At 35.6% G+C, this 20,115-nt stretch overlaps 2 protein-coding genes across 2 annotated transcripts; both read right to left on the bottom strand.

The window, feature by feature from the left end:
* Positions 1-399: 399 nt before the first annotated feature.
* Positions 400-7,216, bottom strand: LOC107829694 (uncharacterized). Its single transcript, XM_016657161.2, has 5 exons — positions 6,750-7,216; positions 6,127-6,164; positions 2,065-2,341; positions 1,462-1,745; positions 400-938 (listed from the first exon to the last, which is right to left on the bottom strand). The coding sequence occupies exons 1-5, from the start codon at positions 7,077-7,079 to the stop codon at positions 503-505; spliced, it is 1,365 nt and encodes a 454-aa protein (XP_016512647.1). The 5' UTR covers positions 7,080-7,216; the 3' UTR covers positions 400-502.
* Positions 7,217-7,933: 717 nt separating this feature from the next.
* Positions 7,934-12,410, bottom strand: LOC107829695 (uncharacterized). Its single transcript, XM_016657162.2, has 7 exons — positions 11,974-12,410; positions 10,444-10,554; positions 10,219-10,317; positions 10,017-10,127; positions 9,634-9,937; positions 9,003-9,142; positions 7,934-8,920 (listed from the first exon to the last, which is right to left on the bottom strand). The coding sequence occupies exons 1-7, from the start codon at positions 12,109-12,111 to the stop codon at positions 8,369-8,371; spliced, it is 1,455 nt and encodes a 484-aa protein (XP_016512648.1). The 5' UTR covers positions 12,112-12,410; the 3' UTR covers positions 7,934-8,368.
* Between the last annotated feature and the right edge of the window lie 7,705 nt (positions 12,411-20,115).

The raw sequence follows: 20,115 nt of genomic DNA, 5'->3' as shown, positions 1-20,115 counted from the left end.
AAAACATTTTTGTTTTCTTTCTTACTATTAGATGACAGTTTAATGTTGTTTTGGTCGTTTTCAATCTTCATCTACCCTGAAGGTTAGCAAGATGGGGTTCTTTTCTTTCTTTTACCTTTTCTTGTTCTTTTTGGTGGAGGGCAAGAGAGGAACTTAAATGATCACAATCTCTTTATTGCAGATGTGTAGTGTATATATAATCAACAATGAATAGAGTACAGTACAGTTTAGGTACATACATGAACAACATAAACTATCTGAGACAATTGAAAATATAGAATTCTACACCTGGTCCAGTGATCGAACAATCGCTGTACAAATATATACTACGGATGCCAAACAACAATAAAGGGTATAACCTTATAATAGCAAATGATCAAATAACAATCAAAGCAAGAATTCAAGAGAAAAGAACTGTTCGTAAATAAAATTTAACAATAGAATCGTAAAATATGTACACAAGGCTTTTATTGATCCGATTGTTTCAATCAATTTAATTACATCAATTGTGCAGATGAACATATTGAGAAATGTCTGATGCAACATGAGAAATCCAATTAGCTGTGGTGCCAAAAAAGAGTTCCCAAAACCAAAGATCCAATGCAAGAACAGAAGAAAAAATTAGCAGGGCTAAAGTCTGATACCGATTTAGAGGCCAGCCCGAAACTTCTGCCATCTGTTTCAAGAAAGGAAGTGAACTGGTTGTTAGGTCGCGGTTCCTTATGGACCAGGCAGTTACCCACTGTACCTGAGAAGGGACAAGGTCAAACTCTTCTCGCAGCCTCCGTCCCAAATCTGGCATGTGCCCACCACCATAAAGGATAGCAATCTTGTTATGACCTTCGTCCATTGCTCTTTGAAGTGCTTCTAATGCAGCTTTGTTTCTCTCTCCGATGATGACAGATTCCGCCTCTACATCAGCTGTGACCTGTGTGAATCTACATGTATAATGGGAAGGGGTAATTACTTTAGTAAATGAAAAGAGGCAGTTGCAAACGCACACTACACAGAAGATCCGATGGAGGAAAAGGTAAACAATATCAGTGTGGGGCAAAACGATAATCTGGCAAGATTATCCTCTCTGTTGATGCAAAAACTTATAGACTGTACGATATGAGCTTGCATTCATGGATAACATCTGCTTTGGAGATAGGGTGTTCCTTAAACAGCCCAATGTTCGTTTTTTCTTTTTTTGTGGTTGGTTTTACTTCATTATTCATACATACTCTTACACTCAATGGATTCAGATAACAACTTCCGTTCGTTTTTCTCTCTAAATTATTTGACCATTCATAGTTGTTATTTCCTATCTAAACTTCATATGAGTAGAATACTAAAATATTATAGAGTGGAGGTGTTTCTTAGCCACAACTTCTTATTCTCAATCAATAAAGCAGAAAACAATAAAATACTCCAGCCTGCTGCAAACCAAAACTAAATTTTGACTGCCAAAAAACTTACTCGGATGTTAGTCGCTTTGCCAGGAAGACCTTTATTGCAGCACCAAAATCAAGTCTGGACAAGGCTTCTAGTTCAGGATATTCAGATGCCGGGCTTTTCACATCCGCACAAACACCTCCAATGATAAGAAGTCCAACAAGAGGCATCGGCAGCACCCGAGAAGCCCATAGAAGTTTGGATCTCCAAGGGCCAAGATCTTCTGGAATTGTAGGTTGCACAAGTGCTTTTGTTGATCTAAGTGTCATATCTCTGGCAAATGTGAAGAAGCTCTCACCTCTTTCAAGCTGAAAAGTACATACAACTTGGTGAAATCTTCGGGTCATGTGAGCAGAGAACACAAAAGGAAGAAAACTTGGCACAGTTAAAAAAAAAGAAACTAGAAATGTTGGTCTGAGGTGCAACCTTATAAATAATATATACATACACACACCAAACATACGTGAACCAAAAATATAATACATAATACAGATAAATCAACTGTCGTTTACTGAACAAAATAAGCAAAGGGAAGTGAGGGAGAGGCAAAAGTGTATGAACATTTTGAATATCAGCAATTCGTTTAACAAGTAATGGCCTTAACAGCAAAGTTATCACATAGACTACCTGGAGTAACTTGAAGGTCTCAAAATCAAGATCTGCATGGTACCAATTCTCACCCTCGTAGTCAAGACAATCTAGCTGGAAATCAAGGGTGAGAAATCTTGCCATCTGCCTTTGGATGAATCCAATAATATTAAATCCCCGTGATCTTGAGCTTTTTAATTTCTTTCTAGAAAGAGAACTAGAACCTCTTCTACTCTCCAAACTTTCTCTGCTGGCTACCATCTCATAGAGAACGCAATCATATGGTTCAAGTTCTTTTTGTAGGGCAGCAAAATACCTGCAAATACAACATTAATCAAAGTCAAACTGTTCAGTCAGACCAACATCAAAAAAGCATGATGCAGAAATAGAGGTTAGTAAGATGTTTCTATCAGGAATACACATCAAGATATCAGATAAAACATTAAGAAAAAAAATTAAATAACCATGACCACGAGACAGAATCAAGATGGAAGCTAGTGCCATATAGGCAATCAGAGTCTGTACAAAAACTGATTCACGGAGATATGGAACTGTTAACTAATTACTGAAAAGATGATTAATTCTATCCTATTCGGCCAAAGTCGATGGCGGCTATCTTTTGATGTGGTTAAGTAATGAACCTTAGGACGGTTCTTCAATTGACAATAATTACCCAATTTCTAACCACAGTTTTCTATGGAAGCAATGAAATGAGAATCTATTAGCTGAAAGAAGTTAAAAGCATGATGCCAATGCAACACAGGAAGTGTAAGTGCCAGTAAAACAACTCTTCAATAAGACAGGAACACACTTGTTCCCACTTTGGGATTTCCACACCAATTAGGAATTTCAGTTGAAGCAGTTAGCAATTCATGATTTGCATAACAAGGAAAGGATGATTTTCAATTTGACAAGAGCGTTCATGAAAAAGCTCTGCCAGAAGAAGACCTGGTTAAATTGGATAGTTGTATTCCACTAATGATGCAGGTAATCAACTGAATATCAAACTACATTTCAGAAAAGATAATAGTACATTCATCAGCGATCGTAGGTAAAAAGGGGACCATAAAATACAAGGTGGAATATGTAGAAATCCACAAAGGAAACTTTAGTACCAACTCAATAAGGAGGACGAAAAGGATGCTACCTGACGCATTGCCAAAGCCAATTCAGTCCTTTTGTCTAGCCCAAGTTAGTTTATAATCTAATTTTAGCTAAACTATATTTTAAGAAGAGGAAATCACACTTCACATTTAAGAGTGGAGGTAATCGTAGTTACAACAACAACAAACCCAGTGTAATCCCACTAGTGGGGGAGGTAATCGTAGTTAAATAGACTTTTTCCTTACCAGAACACACAAAGGGCGACATGTAAGGACTTCAATGTTATGAAAGAGGCCTTGAGCACCCGAGATAGATTGGTAGTCCCCGATGTGAAGCTAAAAGAAGAAACGAGTTCCAAGCAAACCAAGAAGCACTAACTAACTAGCCTTTCAGGAAAAGCTACAGAAGGAGAAAGCATTGGACCTAGAAGGTTAGGTATATACCCAGTAAAAGGAAGTGCAAGTAGAATAAAGAAAGTAGCAAGTGAAGTCATAGGTGGGTCTAAGCGCCTATGACCTCGACCACATGAATTGTGGGGGTGGAAGGAGAAGGTGTAAAGAGTTATTAAATTGAAAACGGAGTACTATCAAAAGGTTATAAAAACAGAAGACAGAGAAGACTTTAAAGAGTATAAGAGAGCTAAACGAGAAGCTTAAAAGGTTGTTAGCAAAGCTCAAGGTAAAGCCCTAGATGGCTTGTGCCAAAAGTTAGGGCTGCATGAAGTGGAGAAAAAATATCTAAACTAGAATGCCTGAAAGAGAAGAAGACCAAAGACTTTATTCTATCTTCATCAAAAAAAAAAAAAGATCAAAAACTTAAACCAAGTTAAATGTATTAAACACAAAAGTATAATGTCTGATATAACCACCAAGGATTATGGTAAGATGGATATGATCCCTCCACCCGTAATCAGAGGAGTTCGAGAAAAGGAAAAAAAAACATGGTAACGCTTCTCGGCTTCCCCCTTTAATGGGCCTAACGCGCGAATCCATATTAATTGAAACTTTAACGGAGATACCGGACACCATGTGGGAAGCCAAAAGAAGATTATGTCTGATATGCTCAAATATTTATGATTCAAAAATAAGTTGTGAGAAATAAGAAAATAGTGATGAAAAAAAAAATATAAATAGCATTCAAGGATCTAAAAAGGACAAAGAAGAAGTCAAAGAAAATAGCATCCCCCAACCCCGGGATCTGATCTCTGTTCGCAAGAAGAGAATTAACTGAATAGCCGCCGTCCACAAGTGTGACTTCAATATGTTTTCCAATTATTACCTGGGTATCAAATGAAGTGTCTACAACTCCAAGGATCTAAGTAGGACAAAAATATAAATAGCATTCAGGGATCTATGAGATGGTCACACACAATTAGACAAGATTAGAGATGACCCCATTCAAATAAAAGGTATAGCATATATATTAGCAAAAAACATCCGAATAGAAGGAAAAAGACTTGTAGTACAAAATTCCTTATGTGAATAGTTGTAGTTGTAACTAGCCATCCTTCTTTAAGGCCCCAACAAATGCAACATCTGATTTCCTACATTCAAGGATCTAATGTACAAAGAGGAAATGAATAAGCTCCTTTTGGACAACTTTCAATAGGACATAGATCAGGACCCTTTTTGAATCAAAGAATGTCGTATGAAATGGTTTGGTCATATTATAAGTAGCCCTCCAAAAGCACCGGTTTATAGGTGTAAACCATGAAAAGGTATTAAAAGGGGATGACATAGACCTAAAATCACATGGAATGAAGTTCCTCTATATCTTAAAATCCATGCTAGCAAGAAATAGAACACAATAGAAGGAAAAATTCATTGTTGGTAAGTTTATGTTAGATTCAATGTTTCCTAAGAGTCTTTTAATCTATTAGAGATATGTATGTTAGTAGAAAATGTATAGAACTTCTAGTGTTCAAGAATTTTCAAATTGAGCAAAACAGATAGTAAGGATTCACACAGCCTACCCTAACTAACTTGGGATTGAGGCTTCGTTGTTGTAGTTGTTGTCTAGCTCAAGCCATGGCTACTAAGCTTCTTTGTTATCCACACTACATAAGAGGGAAATATGGATTCCTTTTGGCACTTACTTTACCACATCACCAAACAAAAGGACAAGTAGATTTAACAACAGAATCTTCAGAATTTCACCTCCATATTATAATCGTTAAATGCATAGCAAAAAATCTGTAAATATAGGGTAACACAGTTACCACTTTGACATTATTCATCACCATTTGAGAGAAACTACAAAATGAGCAACATTATCCAATCTATTACTCTTCATTCATACAATCTGAGTTGTGCAGACTAATAACTAGCTGTTTATCATACGCATTTCTAATTCCTAACGTCTCGTGTGCTTGCCTTTACAAAAAGTTGCCATCAACATTAGATTCTAGGGGCAGTTACAATTAGCTTGTACTATAAATATCCCCCCTTTCCCGCGATTGTACCCCCATTCTCATTCTACTACTCATACTATTAACATACAGAAATCACTGCACACCTTTCTCTCAATTACAAGCGTCGTTCAACAGCTTTCTTCAACCAAGGATTGCTCAATAAGAAATTCTTTACTTTATTTCACTACTTTTGTTTATGTAGTTCTATTGCTTTCTTATTCATTACTAGAAAAAAAAATCATACTGTTGGTTTAATTCAAATTGCTTGTAGCCTAATTCTATAAATTTAACTGACTAATCTAATAATCAGATTTTAGGTTAAACGTCTTAAATAAATGAAATGTTGATTAATTTAATTCTCACATTTTGGTGTTTCACATACCACATAGATGCTACCATGTTCAAGAGTAACCATCATAAATCAACATAATCTTAGCTTCTTCAATTTATTGACGGTGAATTCATATTACTCAATCTGGAGTTTTACACGGAAGCCAGTGACTAGTAATAGACATAATCTCACTTCATATCAACATAACATCAAGCTCCAAAAAATATTTTCTGGATTCTGAGGGACATGAACTTACTCTTTATCAGCAATGTGTATTGTCGACACCAAATCAACCTACACAATCAAAATTTCAAAATCACAATCAAACTTCAAAACCAAACTCAAACATAGCCAAATGTTCAATTCATTTGCAATATGACTCACATCGAAGTCCTAAATACACAGTCAATGCAAAAAAGTTTTTACACCATCAGGTCACCCAAAATAAATCTACAAGTAAGCCGCTTACCTTATAATGTAAAATGTGGGATTTGTAGACTTGAAATTAAGACACGTTAACTGCTACAACATGCAAAGGTGACCTAATTTTGTGAAAAAATCCTTATACTAATGGTGTATATAACTTAAACTAAATAAGATACGGATTTAAGTTATATGCACTGACTTACAGTGTAATGATTTTTACACTATCCGGTTACTTACCATTTCGTGTAGGTTATGAATGAATGCTTATTAAATTGAATTACCTACAATTGACTTTTAAGTGACCCGATTGTGTAAATTAGTTTTTAACCTCACAAAATATACACACTCGCGTACGCGCACACACACTCATACATACACACAGACTCGCGCGCGCGCGCGCACACACAATCTCTGAAAATTCCAGAAAGTTCAGTTCGAAACATTTTATTTTACCTGGAGAAAAGGTTGAAGAAGAGACCAAGGGAACTTCTTCTTATAAGTAACAACAGCGGTTTGCAACTCAGCGGTGCTAACTCTATCATCGGCGCTAGTACCTTGTTTAAACCTCATGAAATCAGCAATCGAATTATTCCCCAAAAATTGCTCTGCCGAGTCATTATTATCGACCAATAGCTGCTGCTTCGATAAGAAGACCTTGAGATTCGGAAAACGAGGAATTCGTCGGAAGGAATGAAACGAGGTGGAAGGTGAATCGGAGTTGAAATTTGAAGGAAATGGAGATGGAGATGTTGAAGAGAGTATAGAGAGAGAAGTTTGAACCATAGCTCTCTTCTAGAGAGAGAAAGAGAGGAAAACGAGGATATGGTGAAGAAGGGAGTGATGAAAAAATCGGTTGCTCTGGTTCGAGTTGTGGCTACGTTGCACGGGAAGTCGGAGCTTAATTTATTTTTTGTTACTTATCGATTTATTACTCGGTTATATATATATATATATAAATAAGGAAATTTCGAAAACTAGGTGTATTTCTTTTTCTCACACTTCTTTGCTTTGAAGCATCAAACATGGCATCCTTATCGATCTTTATGCATCTAAATTCAACAATTTAATACCAAAATTATGATGGGATGGATCTATCATTAACTAATAATCTCGAGATCGAGTCATGAAAATTAATACTATATAAATATATTTATTTTATAGATAATTTAAGATGTGTAAGTTTTTTTTAAAAATTAGTACTGACATATCTGTTATCCATAATATGAGAATCAACATATAAATATATTTATTTTAAAGATAATTTAAAGTTTGTAATTTTTCTTTAAAATAGTAGCGGTTATCCGTCCTTGAAACATAATATTTAAACAATTATAGAGATACATGTTTTACCTTAAAATACGTGATTATGATATGTATGCTTACTTTCTTTATCAAATGCGCTTGCGCGCAACTCGGTAACTCTATCCACCAAGGCTTGGATAGATGGAAGAAATCACCTAGTATTTGCCTCCGCTGGAATTTAAACATGAGACCTCATGGTTCTCACCCACTTCATTAACCACTGGGCCACATCTTGGGTGCTTCACAAGCTAAGACTTACTAAACTCATAGTATATTTTTTTTATTTGAGATGTTATTTTATTGGCAATTCTTAAAAGTAAATACTAAACTTGTCATTGTGTATCACTAGCAGTAGCAGACAAGATGGAACCCTGATAATACATATATAGTCGCTGAACAATATAAGGATGATTAGTTAGTACAGTACAATAATTTTTGTCCAACCTGCAACAGCCAGCAACCTATAACAAAAGTACAAAAAGAATTTCCCAAGTACAATGAAGAATTTAAATGGATATTTAACAAATTTAATGAACTAACTAATACAAGGTTGCAATATGCGAAAAGAGAGAAATTCATGAGGAAGTAATCCGCGGACAACAGACCTGCAGGCCTGAGCTAATCTACCTCTAGCTAGTATCCATTACAAGGTCGACGCCACCAATATATGGCAATCTCTATAACTTTCTCACAAAGTCACGTATAACTTGATTAACTTCTATGGCAACTCATTGGTTCTGCGCTCCATTTGGCTTGGAAAGAAGTCAGAACTAAGCTGCAACTCCTGTTTGCGACAGCAACTGAAGACCAGTTTTTAAATCCTCTAAAGTAATCGTTGATAGTTCGTCTGAGTCTATGCAGTCAAAACTGAGTCTGAGATCCAAATTCTCTCTTGCATTAACTAGCATTGGATCCACTAGACCTCCATTCATCTCCTTGCGCTGCTTTTCAGTGGTTTCGTCCTTGATAAGTGATGAAACAGTGTCAACAGTACATGAAGGATGCAACTTAAACCCATATAGCAAGCTACTATCAGCTTGATTGGTCATCTTAAGATGAAGAATCTTGGCAAGGTCTTCAGAGCTAAAGTTGTCAAATTGGAAAAACTTTGTGACTCTTCTACAGAAACCTTCGTTAGAAGTGATCACACGCTTCATTGGTTCACTGTAACCTGCAAAAATTACTACAATTTTTCCGCTATCCATGACTGACATTATCTCCTCTAGTGCTTCCAAACCATAGTCCTTATCATCTGATTTCTGCATAGGTATTAATCGATAGGCTTCATCAACGAAAAGAATCCCCCCTTCAGCTTCTTGGATCTGCAGATTTTCCCTAGACTTGGTCACCTCGAAGCCAAATATTTATGGGAATATGGAAAAACTTCAGTCACAAAAAGCTTACCTTTCTCCTTGTCTTCGGTCCTGTATGACCAACAAATTCACCAACCAGATCTGTTCTCTGCACCTCGGTCACGTTGTCAGTGGGAAGAATCCCCACCATATGAAGTAATTTTCCAAGAATGCGAGCAACCATAGTTTTTCCTGTAATAGTATACCCTCACGAAAATATAAGAAATCAACCTAGAAGAAATATATATCAAACACATAAGTTGGCTAGGCAAATATCAATGGGCAAAGAGAAACTGAAACACATCCTGCATTCAACAGCATCACTGACATAACCACGAGCTACAAGGTATGCGCTTTCTTTCGATGAGTTTTTTTCACCTCATTTATTTACTTCCTCTTAACAGTTTGACACCATCTCCTTTAAGTAGAATGGGTAAAACATTGTGCTGTGCGTCAGGGGCGGAGCTAGAGAGCAAGTTACGGGTTCGGCCGAACCCAGTAGCTTTGGTTCAAACTCTGTATTTGTTTGATGAAATTCATTAAACATGTACAAATTATTAATTTAGAACCCACTAACTTAAAAATGATTAGAATCCCGAACCCATAAGTTTTAAATCCTGGCTCCGCCTCTGCTGTGCGTATTGGAATATACTTTTCTTTGTAAATTATATAGACTTGATTACCTGTTCCAGGGTTTCCGAGGAAAGCCATATGGGGCGGTCTTCTTGCACCAACTTTAAGCCCTAGGGCCTTACGCCTCTCATCCAAGAGCATCCCCTTTGCCCATTTGCGGAGCTGCAGTTTAAGTTCGTCTAATCCCACTATTGTAGATAATTCATTTTCAAGTTCATCCATTTTAGCTTTGGTCTGGCTGCATGCTTCAATGGCTTTACGTTTTCTTTGTTCTTCAAGATACCGGTGGAGAAGTTCACGCAATTTTTCATTTCCAGGGCCTTGAGAGAGATGATTTATAGGAGTCATGCCCTCCTGCACTTCACATATTCTACAATTAGCAATGACCAGAAAAGTAACATGATCCTTTTTGAATAAATGGAATCTATAGTACATTGTCTTCAGCACTACAATTCGCGTCATACTCCAACAATGTCTTTACTGTTGAATAGTCTTCGGCTCGTAGTGAATGCCAAACAGCAAGGTGCAACGGAGTCATCCCATTCTGCAAAAAGCCACATGAAAATGAAAATCAAAACAGATTGAGAAACACATGCCCCAAGTCCAATCACAATTGAAGCAGTAAATATACACACATTGGCTTTGGCTTCAACATGAGCACCATGAGCAAGAAGCACTTTTGTGGCTTCATTACAACCATTCTTGGCTGCCATGTGCAATGGAGTCTCTCCATACTGCAATGCACAAAATATTAACACCAGAAGGCAGAAAAGAAGAAAGCAAGAAGTTACAAGAGACAAAGTCCAGTCAGCTCCAAAAGAAAATGCGACCGTATGTAATTGATAGATTCCTTCACGTACCATGTTCTTGGCTTCCAACTCCACCTTTTCTGGGCCTGGCCAACCAAGTAAAAACTTGAGTATTTCCACATTATTGTAACCAGCAGCAACATGAAGAGGCGTCTGCACCATCTGCATCCAGATAAGTAGCAAACAATATAAGGAGAATACTTTTCACAAGCAACCGACTAATCTAACTTCTGCAAGACTATGACCAGGTAAACATGATCAGTAGCCAACTGTCTTTGAAACTTTTATAAGACCATCAGTATCCTGTTTGATTCCCTCTCTCTAGGAAATTCCTAAGGGAACTTAAAATAAAGAAAGATCAAAGACATCGTAACCCAAGGTACTACTTATATTAGCCTCAAATTTAACTCCATATCTAGGTAAATCATTAAAATCATGAAACAACAAAAGTGCAGGAAATAACTCCAAATAAAAAGCTATATATCAGCATTTGACCATGATATCCTGTACCTGCAGTCACAAACAACACTAGCATAGTACAATTAACTCTATTGAACAGGAAAACAAATAACCATTTAGCTAACCTTCATCCCACCCATTTACCAAAGCAACTGCATTATTATGTGTCAGCAAGCACATTTTGATTTTCTCTTTCAACAGAATATAAAAGGAAAGAAATCTTTTTTCTAAATCCAATAACCAATACTCTATATGTATAACACGGGTAAGCTGATTTTGTCTATAGTTGTGCATAAGCCCTCTCCTCTACCCTTCTCTACTTAAATACCATAAGTAGACATAATCAGGTCTGAGGCCATCATAAGCCATTATCAAACTTAGCAACTTGAACACATATTTTTTCTTTTTGATGACCGAGAAATTCGTCCGAGGCCAAACATTAGGATCAATCGCAGCCTTCAAAACTCGAGGATAACAAGCCCTCTCCTCTACCCTTTTCTACTTAAATACCAAGCTTAGTCTACATGGCGCACGGCTCGAACCTGTGACCTAAGTCATAAGTCCGTCAATCTTTGCCACTTGAATTAAGCCCTAGGGACTAGTGAAAAGATATGCCTAACCAGAACAACATTTGAATGATACAGATATCCTTACGCATCCAGAGGTGGAGCCACCATTGTAGCTACGGGTTCTGCAGAACTCAACAGCTTTGGCTTAAATCATGTATTTATGTTTAAAAAATTCATTTAATATGTATAAATAATATATTCAAAACCCAGTAAGCAAAAGGATTGTGATCCAGAACCCATAAACTAAAACTCCTGCATCTTCCTCTTTAACTAATAACCAATAAAAGTGGAAGATGCATAAGGATATTGTTATATTCATATGTTTTTCAGCTAATGTTAATATATATAACCTCTTTATATTCATTGTTGGCATTCTTAATCTTGCCCCAAGTTTCTGGGGGTTGTAGCTCCCAATTGCGTACATAAAGCATTATCATATAACTAAGGGGTTCCTTAATACACATTTCTTTGTGCAAACTTGGCTTCTTGCAGGAATACAAAAACTACAAATATTAGAGATATATAAAGCCAGAGAGAGAAAGAGAGATCGTACAACAGGGTTACGTTCATTAAGAAGAGAAGGGTTGTCATTGAGCAACTTTTGAAAGGCAAAAACGTCTCCAGATTGTGCTAAGCTATGAATAGTTATGGGTCTTGAGGATCTTGACCGTCGATCCCTCGGCTTCTGCATCTTTTTATTTATTTATTATTTCCTGTCGTAATTTTCCTCTCTCGGGCAAAAGAAAAACAAAGGAAGCAAAAAACGAGAGGAATTTTATGGCGTCGGTGGAATGAAAAGGGAATTTTAGCCTCTCGGTCTCAGGGGAATTTCGTCAAACAAGTCGTGTGTGAGTCATGCTGCGCGGAAAATGAAATGATAATGTAATGGAGTGGAAGTGTCCGCATTTCGTACACGGACTCGGCGCGTAACGTAACAGTGGCCGGTAGATTTTTTTATCCTAATTTGATGGCTTTCCAGCTGCAGACCAATAACACTACACCTTCCTATTTTATGACCTTTTTCTATTTCATTATAGAATTCTTTTTTCCTTTTTTGGCAGTCCGACTAATCCAAATTCACCCAATAAAATTCACTTTAGAGGATAAATCTCTCTCTATAAAAAATGACTCAGCTAATTATAATTGTTTCAAAATATTTATTTGTTTAAAATATAAAAAAAATATTAAAATAGTATCACTAACGGTGTAATTAGATGTTGTAGAAAAAAATATAAAAATTGAGAGGTCAAAGAACAATGACAATTTAGTCAAGTAACGCTTATTATTAGTTAATATTTCTTAAAGAATATGCCAAAGAATAAAATGACAAGTACATAGAATTGGAGGAAGTATATTTTAATTTTTCATACCAACTAAGTAAAAAAGAATGACCAATTTTGAAGTATATAAGTTAAAAACTCATCTAATATATCATTTGGATTGTATATCACTTCTTTAATTTATAAAAAGTAAAATTTATACCTCAAAATTGCATAGAAGTACTATAATCCACACTTTATCAATAATTAATATTTAAAAAATTGTCTACTTCCTTTTATTGTGGCTTGGGTTGAGCTGTTGCTTCTCCAAAAGCTTTTGGGAAAATGACATTATATAACCGTTGTCAAAATAATAGCCAAAAAATATTTTTTTTTTTTTACATATATCTACATTATGTATATTATATGTAAAAATTATATAAATTTTATACAATTTTTTTGGCTACCGAATATAAATAATTTCTGGTACTGACTAAAAGTGAAAAAAGCCCAAAGCTTTTCAACGACAAACCATTAGGTCCATCACAAACTTCCCTGGGCTTCGATTAAAAAGCTAACTTCTCAAGGCCCAATGGAAATGGAATTCCCTCAGCTCCATCTAATGTGGTAAGGATTAGAGGCGGAATTAAAAATTAAATTTAATAGGTCAGATATTTTAAAATTATTAATATTTAGCTAGTTATATTTCTAAAGGGAGGGACTATAGAGTATATACTATGAGTCTATGACAAAGAATTCCATTATTAGTTTTTTAATTAAAAATACAAGTTGGAGCACTGAGAAGTCCCCTTATTCCTTTTCCCAGCTTTGTTCATCAATGATACTTAGGTTAATAGGTGGGCAATTCTAGTGATATCCACTTGTTTCTGTTTTATTTGTTTCAATAATTTAAAAATAATTGTTTTGTCTCCTCAAACAGTAATAGTGTCACGGAAAAATAAAACATAGAGTATATCTTTTAGGAATTAACGTTTGAGACGAACAATTTTAGTGTTTACAACAATTAATTTTGCATATTAAGCCGATATGGTAACCTATCTTCTTCTCTTTTACGCTATTAAGTTAAGTTGACTTACAATAATAGATAATTCTAAGTAATTAACTTATGAAATCTTGTTTTTAAGGTAGATTAAGTGGTTAATTAAGGAAAGATTAATAGGTCAATAGGTATCATGTAGGAAGGGAAAAAGTATTGCACTTAGATTCTTTCTTATCAAAGTTCCTGTAATCACGCTATCATTCACATGGTTTTCCCTCTGCACAATAAATAATGACAAGATTTTGACCAAACTATGATTGCTCAACTTTAATAATCCTACTATTTCTTTACAATGATATAAATAGATTAATCTTCTATGGCCAATTTCGTAGCTATAGGTTACTAGAAAAAAAACAAAATGGTTAGATGAGGAGGAAAAGGAAAAAATAAATATGAAAAAGAATTAATATTCAGGGAACGTTATCCCAAAATTATAGTTGCACATCTTATATGGGATAGATAATATAAGATTTTTGAATAAAATGTATATCAGTATTAGTTAGTAATTAATAACTAAATAGAAAATTATTATTTTAATCCCGATAACGTGATGATTCCTGAGAAAATATTCTCGAGTTGAAAACATATTCTCTTAGCTTTGTCTTTGTACGTGAATTTTACGCTTTGAGTAGACTACATAGCCTATTATTCGGGCCTCTTATACTATTACATATATAAGGAATGGAAAACTCAAACTAAATCACACTTAATTTATAATTAGGAATTAACTTCCATTCTCTAATTATTAGGTGCACTCACCAAGACAAATATAAATATATGTAAAGAATGGAGGTCAAACGTAAGGTGAGGTGCAAAACGGAGTCATCCGACAAGAAAGACCAAAGTTTTTCATTTGTCTTGTAGTATTTCAGCTCAAAAATGATTTGTTCATTTATTTTTTTGTTTAATTTTACTTAAATTACCTAATGAAAGTTACGATTTTTGATAAGTAATTTTTATTGACAAAATTATATGAGATATCACTTGGGTCTACAGTTCATCCAAAAATGACCCATATTTGAAGCACTAATCTAGTTTGACCCACGTTGTACATATTTTGAAATTTTCTTTGCACCCATTAGTCTATATTAAATTAGTAACGGTAATTTTTTTTTTTTTGGCTTTCACTCTCTCTTCTTCTCACATCTTCTACATATGCTTCAAGGGGCCGTCCGTCATTACTGCTTCTCTCCCTGTGTCACCTAGTTGCAATGTAAGACAATTGAAGAGTAGAAGTCCAGCATTGAAGGCCATTCAAAGCTTTGGTTTCAAAAATAGGATTTTTTGAGTTTGTTAGTTGGTTTGAAAATATCAAAAAGAGTTCAAAATTTAAATTTGAAGTGATTTGGAGTAGATTTGAGCAAGATTTGAGTGAAATTTCATAAAAGACGCAAGGAAGAAGACGAAGTCAGTTTTTTGTATAATTATGTATAATCTTGTATATAGTGTATATGAGTGTATAAACACATCTTATACACTATTATATACTTTTATATACCTTTATACAAGTGTTTGTAGACGAATTTCTTTCACGATTTTCAGTTATAATTCCTGTTCAAAACCAGTCCAAATCTCCATTAAATGACTTCAAATTTCATATACAACCTCATTATACTATTTCTAACAAGTCTAAATAATACCCACTCCAAAATTCTCACAAAATCAAATTCTAAATTTAAACCCACATATTTAAGCTTGTTAAAAATCTAATTTTCACCACCCAAATGGATTTGGTTTGTTGAACTAATATTGAGTCACAGTTACTGATTCAAAAGTTAAATTAAAAACTTGAGTAATCTTTTTTAAAAATTAAATAGTAATTTCGAGAACCCGTTGGAGATGGATGTTGAATCTTAGCCTATTATTTTTGGGTTAGTTGGTTGTAAATTGAAATATGAGCTATAAAATTGAAAAGTACGGAGCCCAATTATTTTTATGTGAAATTTTTCCCTTTTTATTCTGTAGCAGATCACTAATTTGTTAAGAGTCTCTTTATACCACCAGGATATGATAGGATGGATATGATGTCTTTATCCTTAATTAAATGTATTGCGTTTGAGTTCTTAAAATGGAAAAAAAATTCGTAGGGAGCGTTTCCTTCTTTAATAAACCTTACGCTATATGTATTTGGTTAGTTCGGGCGCCAATACCTATATTAGACACGATTAGCCTTCCCAAAAAAAAGAAAGAGAGAGAGAGCCACTTTATAATTCGAACAGGTGTAATATATTCTTTATTTTACATGATTGGTAAGTAATTTCATTGCGTAAAAGATTTTTAAAGGTGGATAAAATGAATTGTTTTTTTCTTCTTTATTCTTGCCAAAATACCCGTAAAGACTTGTCGAGAGTTTGTCATTTTCTATCAATGTTGCCTTTTGGCAAGCGAATTTCATGGCACGTATTATGATTAACAACTAACCCCAATTTTTCATGTGACTTCAGCCTACCTTATCGACCTTATTAGTATTATATTACGAAGTTAATTTAATTTTTGTGATATAATTATTTAATCAATGACTTTTCTTGTCGTTTTCGGGAATACATTTATGTAATTTCATTCTTTATTAGGGACTACATATCTGTAATACATTCTTTATTACATAATAATCATTGATATGGTAGTTCAAAAAATAGTGGCTCATATTTTATCACATTCAACGTTATCAAACATTTTTTTTGGATTAAATATAGATACTAGAGAGGCAGAAAATACAAGACTGGTGTATTCTGGGGAAAAGAGAAATTGTTTAAATTATATACATGGATAATGTATTATTATGTGATCAATGTGCTTTAGCTCGTTATAGTAAGTTATCATGATTGTTTGGACTATCAATCTACGTTTACTATATAGTATATACAGTATATAAGTATAATTGGTTTTAAATAACTTGATTGTGTAAAAAGTTCTAACACAGTGCACGATCCAGATAACCAAGAGCCCACCAAAGAGGATCAGCAGATGATAGAAGTTTTAGTATGGATAGGAAGCTTTTCTTCCTTTAATGATCCCTACACAACGAAAATTTAAATTGTCGAAATCTAATATGAATACCGAACATAGCGTGTAAAATAGATGCTATAGTGTTCGTGGCGTAGCAATAAGAAGGAACGAGGAATGAGACACGGTTTCAGCTGCCTAACTTGACAAACATGCATTGCAGCCAACCAAAAGTATAAAGTGCAAGCAAATTTTTATTTTTCTCTCTAAATCTAACCTATACGGAGTCAAGATTGTCTAGTGAGCAGTGAAGTTGGTATTTGTCGGTCGGTACGATACGGTATTTAGATTTTAGTCATTTCGATTCGATATTTTCAGTATTCGGTTTCTTAAATTGTTATACCAATACCATACCTAATTACATTGGTTATGGTTCGGCTTTTCTCCTTCCGATTTCGGTTTATTCGGTTGGTAATTTCGGTTATTCGGTTTGAATATTAACTAGTGCATAGAGTCATAGACTATAATATTCTTAATTAAAATACTCAATGAAAACGTTCTAAACTCATCTGACTGTTGACAAAAATTTTGCCCAAAACCATCAAGTATCAACTAAGAGAAAAAATGTACATAAAGGAATACATTTAATCATTGGAAATATCATGTTACTTGCTTAGAATTAATTATTAAAATTAGAGAATACAACAAGGACTAATCCAACATATGCAGCAATAATACAAGAGTAACGGAGTAAGAAATATTCCAAAACTGTTTAAATATTATGTTAAACTGCTTGGCAACCTAGAGAGTAAGAATTAGAATCTGCATCCTACCTTATTCCTCCATTTTCCTAAAGAAGTACATGAGCTTTACTGCCAATCTCAATATGAATGCCAAAGAAAGTATAGTGTAACTTAGTATGTTAATCAACAATATTTGTAATGTGTAATTTAGTATATATTTCGGTACGATATTAGTATTTCGGTATTATTTTTTTAAATCCTAAACATTATACCTAATACCAAATTATTATAAAATTTAACCAAATACCAAAATATCGAATACTATATACCAAAATTTTCGATTTCGGTACCGTAATTCAGTATTTATCATATTATGCACCGCCCTAGTTCTTGACCATGAAAATAGAAATAGTACTTCAAGATTCATTATCTGTTTAATTTTGTCATTATCTTGGCATATATCTTTTCGCTTATTAGGAAGAAACAATTAATTAAGTGACCTATAGTTCTTTTTTACGTCATTGTATATAAGTTAACCTTTTCTTTTAACTGTTTACCCGAAAAATCGGATAACGTTAAATTTAGATATGGTTCTAAGGGTATGCGAATCCCTTTGATACAAAATGACAATACAGGTATTTTTGCTATAAAATGGGAATGATGGACGGAAAGACTGAAATGAGTTAGAAAAACAAGCACAATGAAATCTTAATGTATCTTAGAGGACTTGCCTCTATTGCAGTCTATCCCCCTTTTTATAGTAGAGGATCACTGTTTATCTATAACAACATAATAAAATAATACATATAGTGGATGACCCATGATGGTTTGTCTCTTCCTTGATTCTCGCCAAGATTCTCTCCCTCGGTGCGGTTGTAATGGCTCTTGTCTGCGAGCTTGGCACTGGCTCGAGCTCGGTGTTAGGTCGAACCCCCAGTCTTGGTTCGAGCTTGGTTCTGCCTTGGGGCATCAATATTCGGGGCCTGTATCGATCGGTGTTGTCCCGTAGTCCGATTCGGACACGGGCTCGATAATGATATCGAGTTTTGCCGTTTATAACGCGAAGCTCGACGTCCCTACTTCGGAATTTGTCTGAGCTTGTCATGTGGATACCCTTCGATTGAAACGTCATTGTCTCGACCGGTCATTAAGACTGAGAATCGATTTTGACCGTACACAGATAGTCCCCTCGTTTCTCGGAAAGGATGTGGCAAGGAACGATATGATTTCCCTGCGGCTCGATCAAATTTATGCTGACGTTTCTATCGAACCCGATCTTGACGTATGTGATAGCTGTCCCATTGACTCGGTTTTACCAAAGCATTTAATGTGTGTCAGACGTTGGTCGGCCACCGTTGATACCGAACGGTCATGCCTTAATCTATAAATAGTCTTTCCATACAACCTTTACCACTTTTGCACCTACTCTTCTTCCAAACTTTCTTATCTATCCTCTCTATTTCGCTGCTACGGGGCCGCCCATACCAGAATTTGGGTACTGTCTATTTATTCACCTTTATTTGCACTCTTTTCTTTCATATCAATGGCGAAAACTTCCAAAGCTGTACCTCAGAAGGAGAAAGCTTCTTCCTCATGGTCGTCTGATGATAAGGCGCCGGTGGAGCCGTCAGTTCATGACTATGTTCCTGGCCCGTGCACTTTGAAGACCAATTTTAAGGTGGAGAATCCTTCCTCCGTTCTGGGTCGATGTGAACACGTATCGATGTATACGTGCTCTATAACGGAGGATCACCTCGAGGCCGTCCAAAAAGACTGCTACTGGGGTTCCGAGGTCGTGTTGCAAATTCCATCTTCCGATGAGAGTGTTACCACTTACGTGGAGGGATTTTTAAGTGTTTATACTTATCCCTTCACACTGGGACCCGTCGACCCGGTGATTATTGATTTTTGCAAAAGGTATCAAGTCACCCTTGGCCAAATTCATCCCTCTCTATGGCGTATAGTGATCTTGTTGCGTTTTTTCTCTATCAAAGCCGGGGGGTTGGATTTTTCTCTGAACCACCTCATACGACTATATCGGCCTCAGATCTTTCGAGGACTAATCAGACTCCATCATCGGGCATCGAAGGCTTTGATGTCGAGCATCGATGAAGACAAGGATCGGAGTTGGATGGGTCATTTTATTCGAGTGAGGACCCGTGATCTCATTCCGGAAGAGAAGATGTCGTTCCCTGAAGAATGAAATTTTGATCGTAAGTGATTTTTGTTCACTTTTCATGTCCTTTTTTGATTTTTTCTGATGTCCTTCCCTGATGTTCAGCTGCCCCTTGGATGCCACAAGCGGTGACTGACCTCGAGGACTGGGTTCAGAAGTTAGCCTCGACCTCCTCTTACGCCGAGCGTGCTTGGTGCGATTTGGCAAAAGGCAGATGGGAGGCCAAGAACTATGGTGAGGTTTGCTTTTTGTTTCCTTCAAAGTATTCTTTGCATTCTATTCGTTACCGATTTCCTTTTGTGCAGGCGTAACCAGGGATGCCGCTTTGAGGCCTTCGAGTGGTGAAGAAGGAAACAAGTCCCAAGTCCCTAAATAGGGGGAAGATAAGAAGCGAAGAGCTTCCTCTCGGTCAGAGGACCCCAAGCCCAAAACTCCAAGGGTGAGGAGAAAATTAATTTTCCTTTCGATTGACTCGGTCCATCGACTGAGAGAAGAAGAAGAATAAAATAGCTCA

This window comes from Nicotiana tabacum, chromosome 21 (genome assembly GCF_000715075.1).
Source record: "Nicotiana tabacum cultivar K326 chromosome 21, ASM71507v2, whole genome shotgun sequence".
Lineage (NCBI taxonomy): Eukaryota > Viridiplantae > Streptophyta > Magnoliopsida > Solanales > Solanaceae > Nicotiana > Nicotiana tabacum.
This window is presented reverse-complemented; position numbering and strand designations above follow the sequence as displayed.

Excerpts from the sequence above, each read along its gene's own strand:
- LOC107829694 (XM_016657161.2), bottom strand. The coding sequence starts at position 7,079 with ATGGTTCAAACTTCTCTCTCTATACTCTCTTCAACATCTCCATCTCCA. Across the intron at positions 2,342-6,126 it reads ATACACATTGCTGATAAAGA|GTATTTTGCTGCCCTACAAA; the intron begins GTAAGTTCATGT and ends TTGTATTTGCAG. Across the intron at positions 939-1,461 it reads GCAAAGCGACTAACATCCGA|ATTCACACAGGTCACAGCTG; the intron begins GTAAGTTTTTTG and ends TTATACATGTAG.
- LOC107829695 (XM_016657162.2), bottom strand. The coding sequence starts at position 12,111 with ATGCAGAAGCCGAGGGATCGACGGTCAAGATCCTCAAGACCCATAACT. Across the intron at positions 10,128-10,218 it reads ATGTTGAAGCCAAAGCCAAT|AATGGGATGACTCCGTTGCA; the intron begins GTGTGTATATTT and ends GGCTTTTTGCAG. Across the intron at positions 8,921-9,002 it reads GACCGAAGACAAGGAGAAAG|ATCCAAGAAGCTGAAGGGGG; the intron begins GTAAGCTTTTTG and ends GAAAATCTGCAG.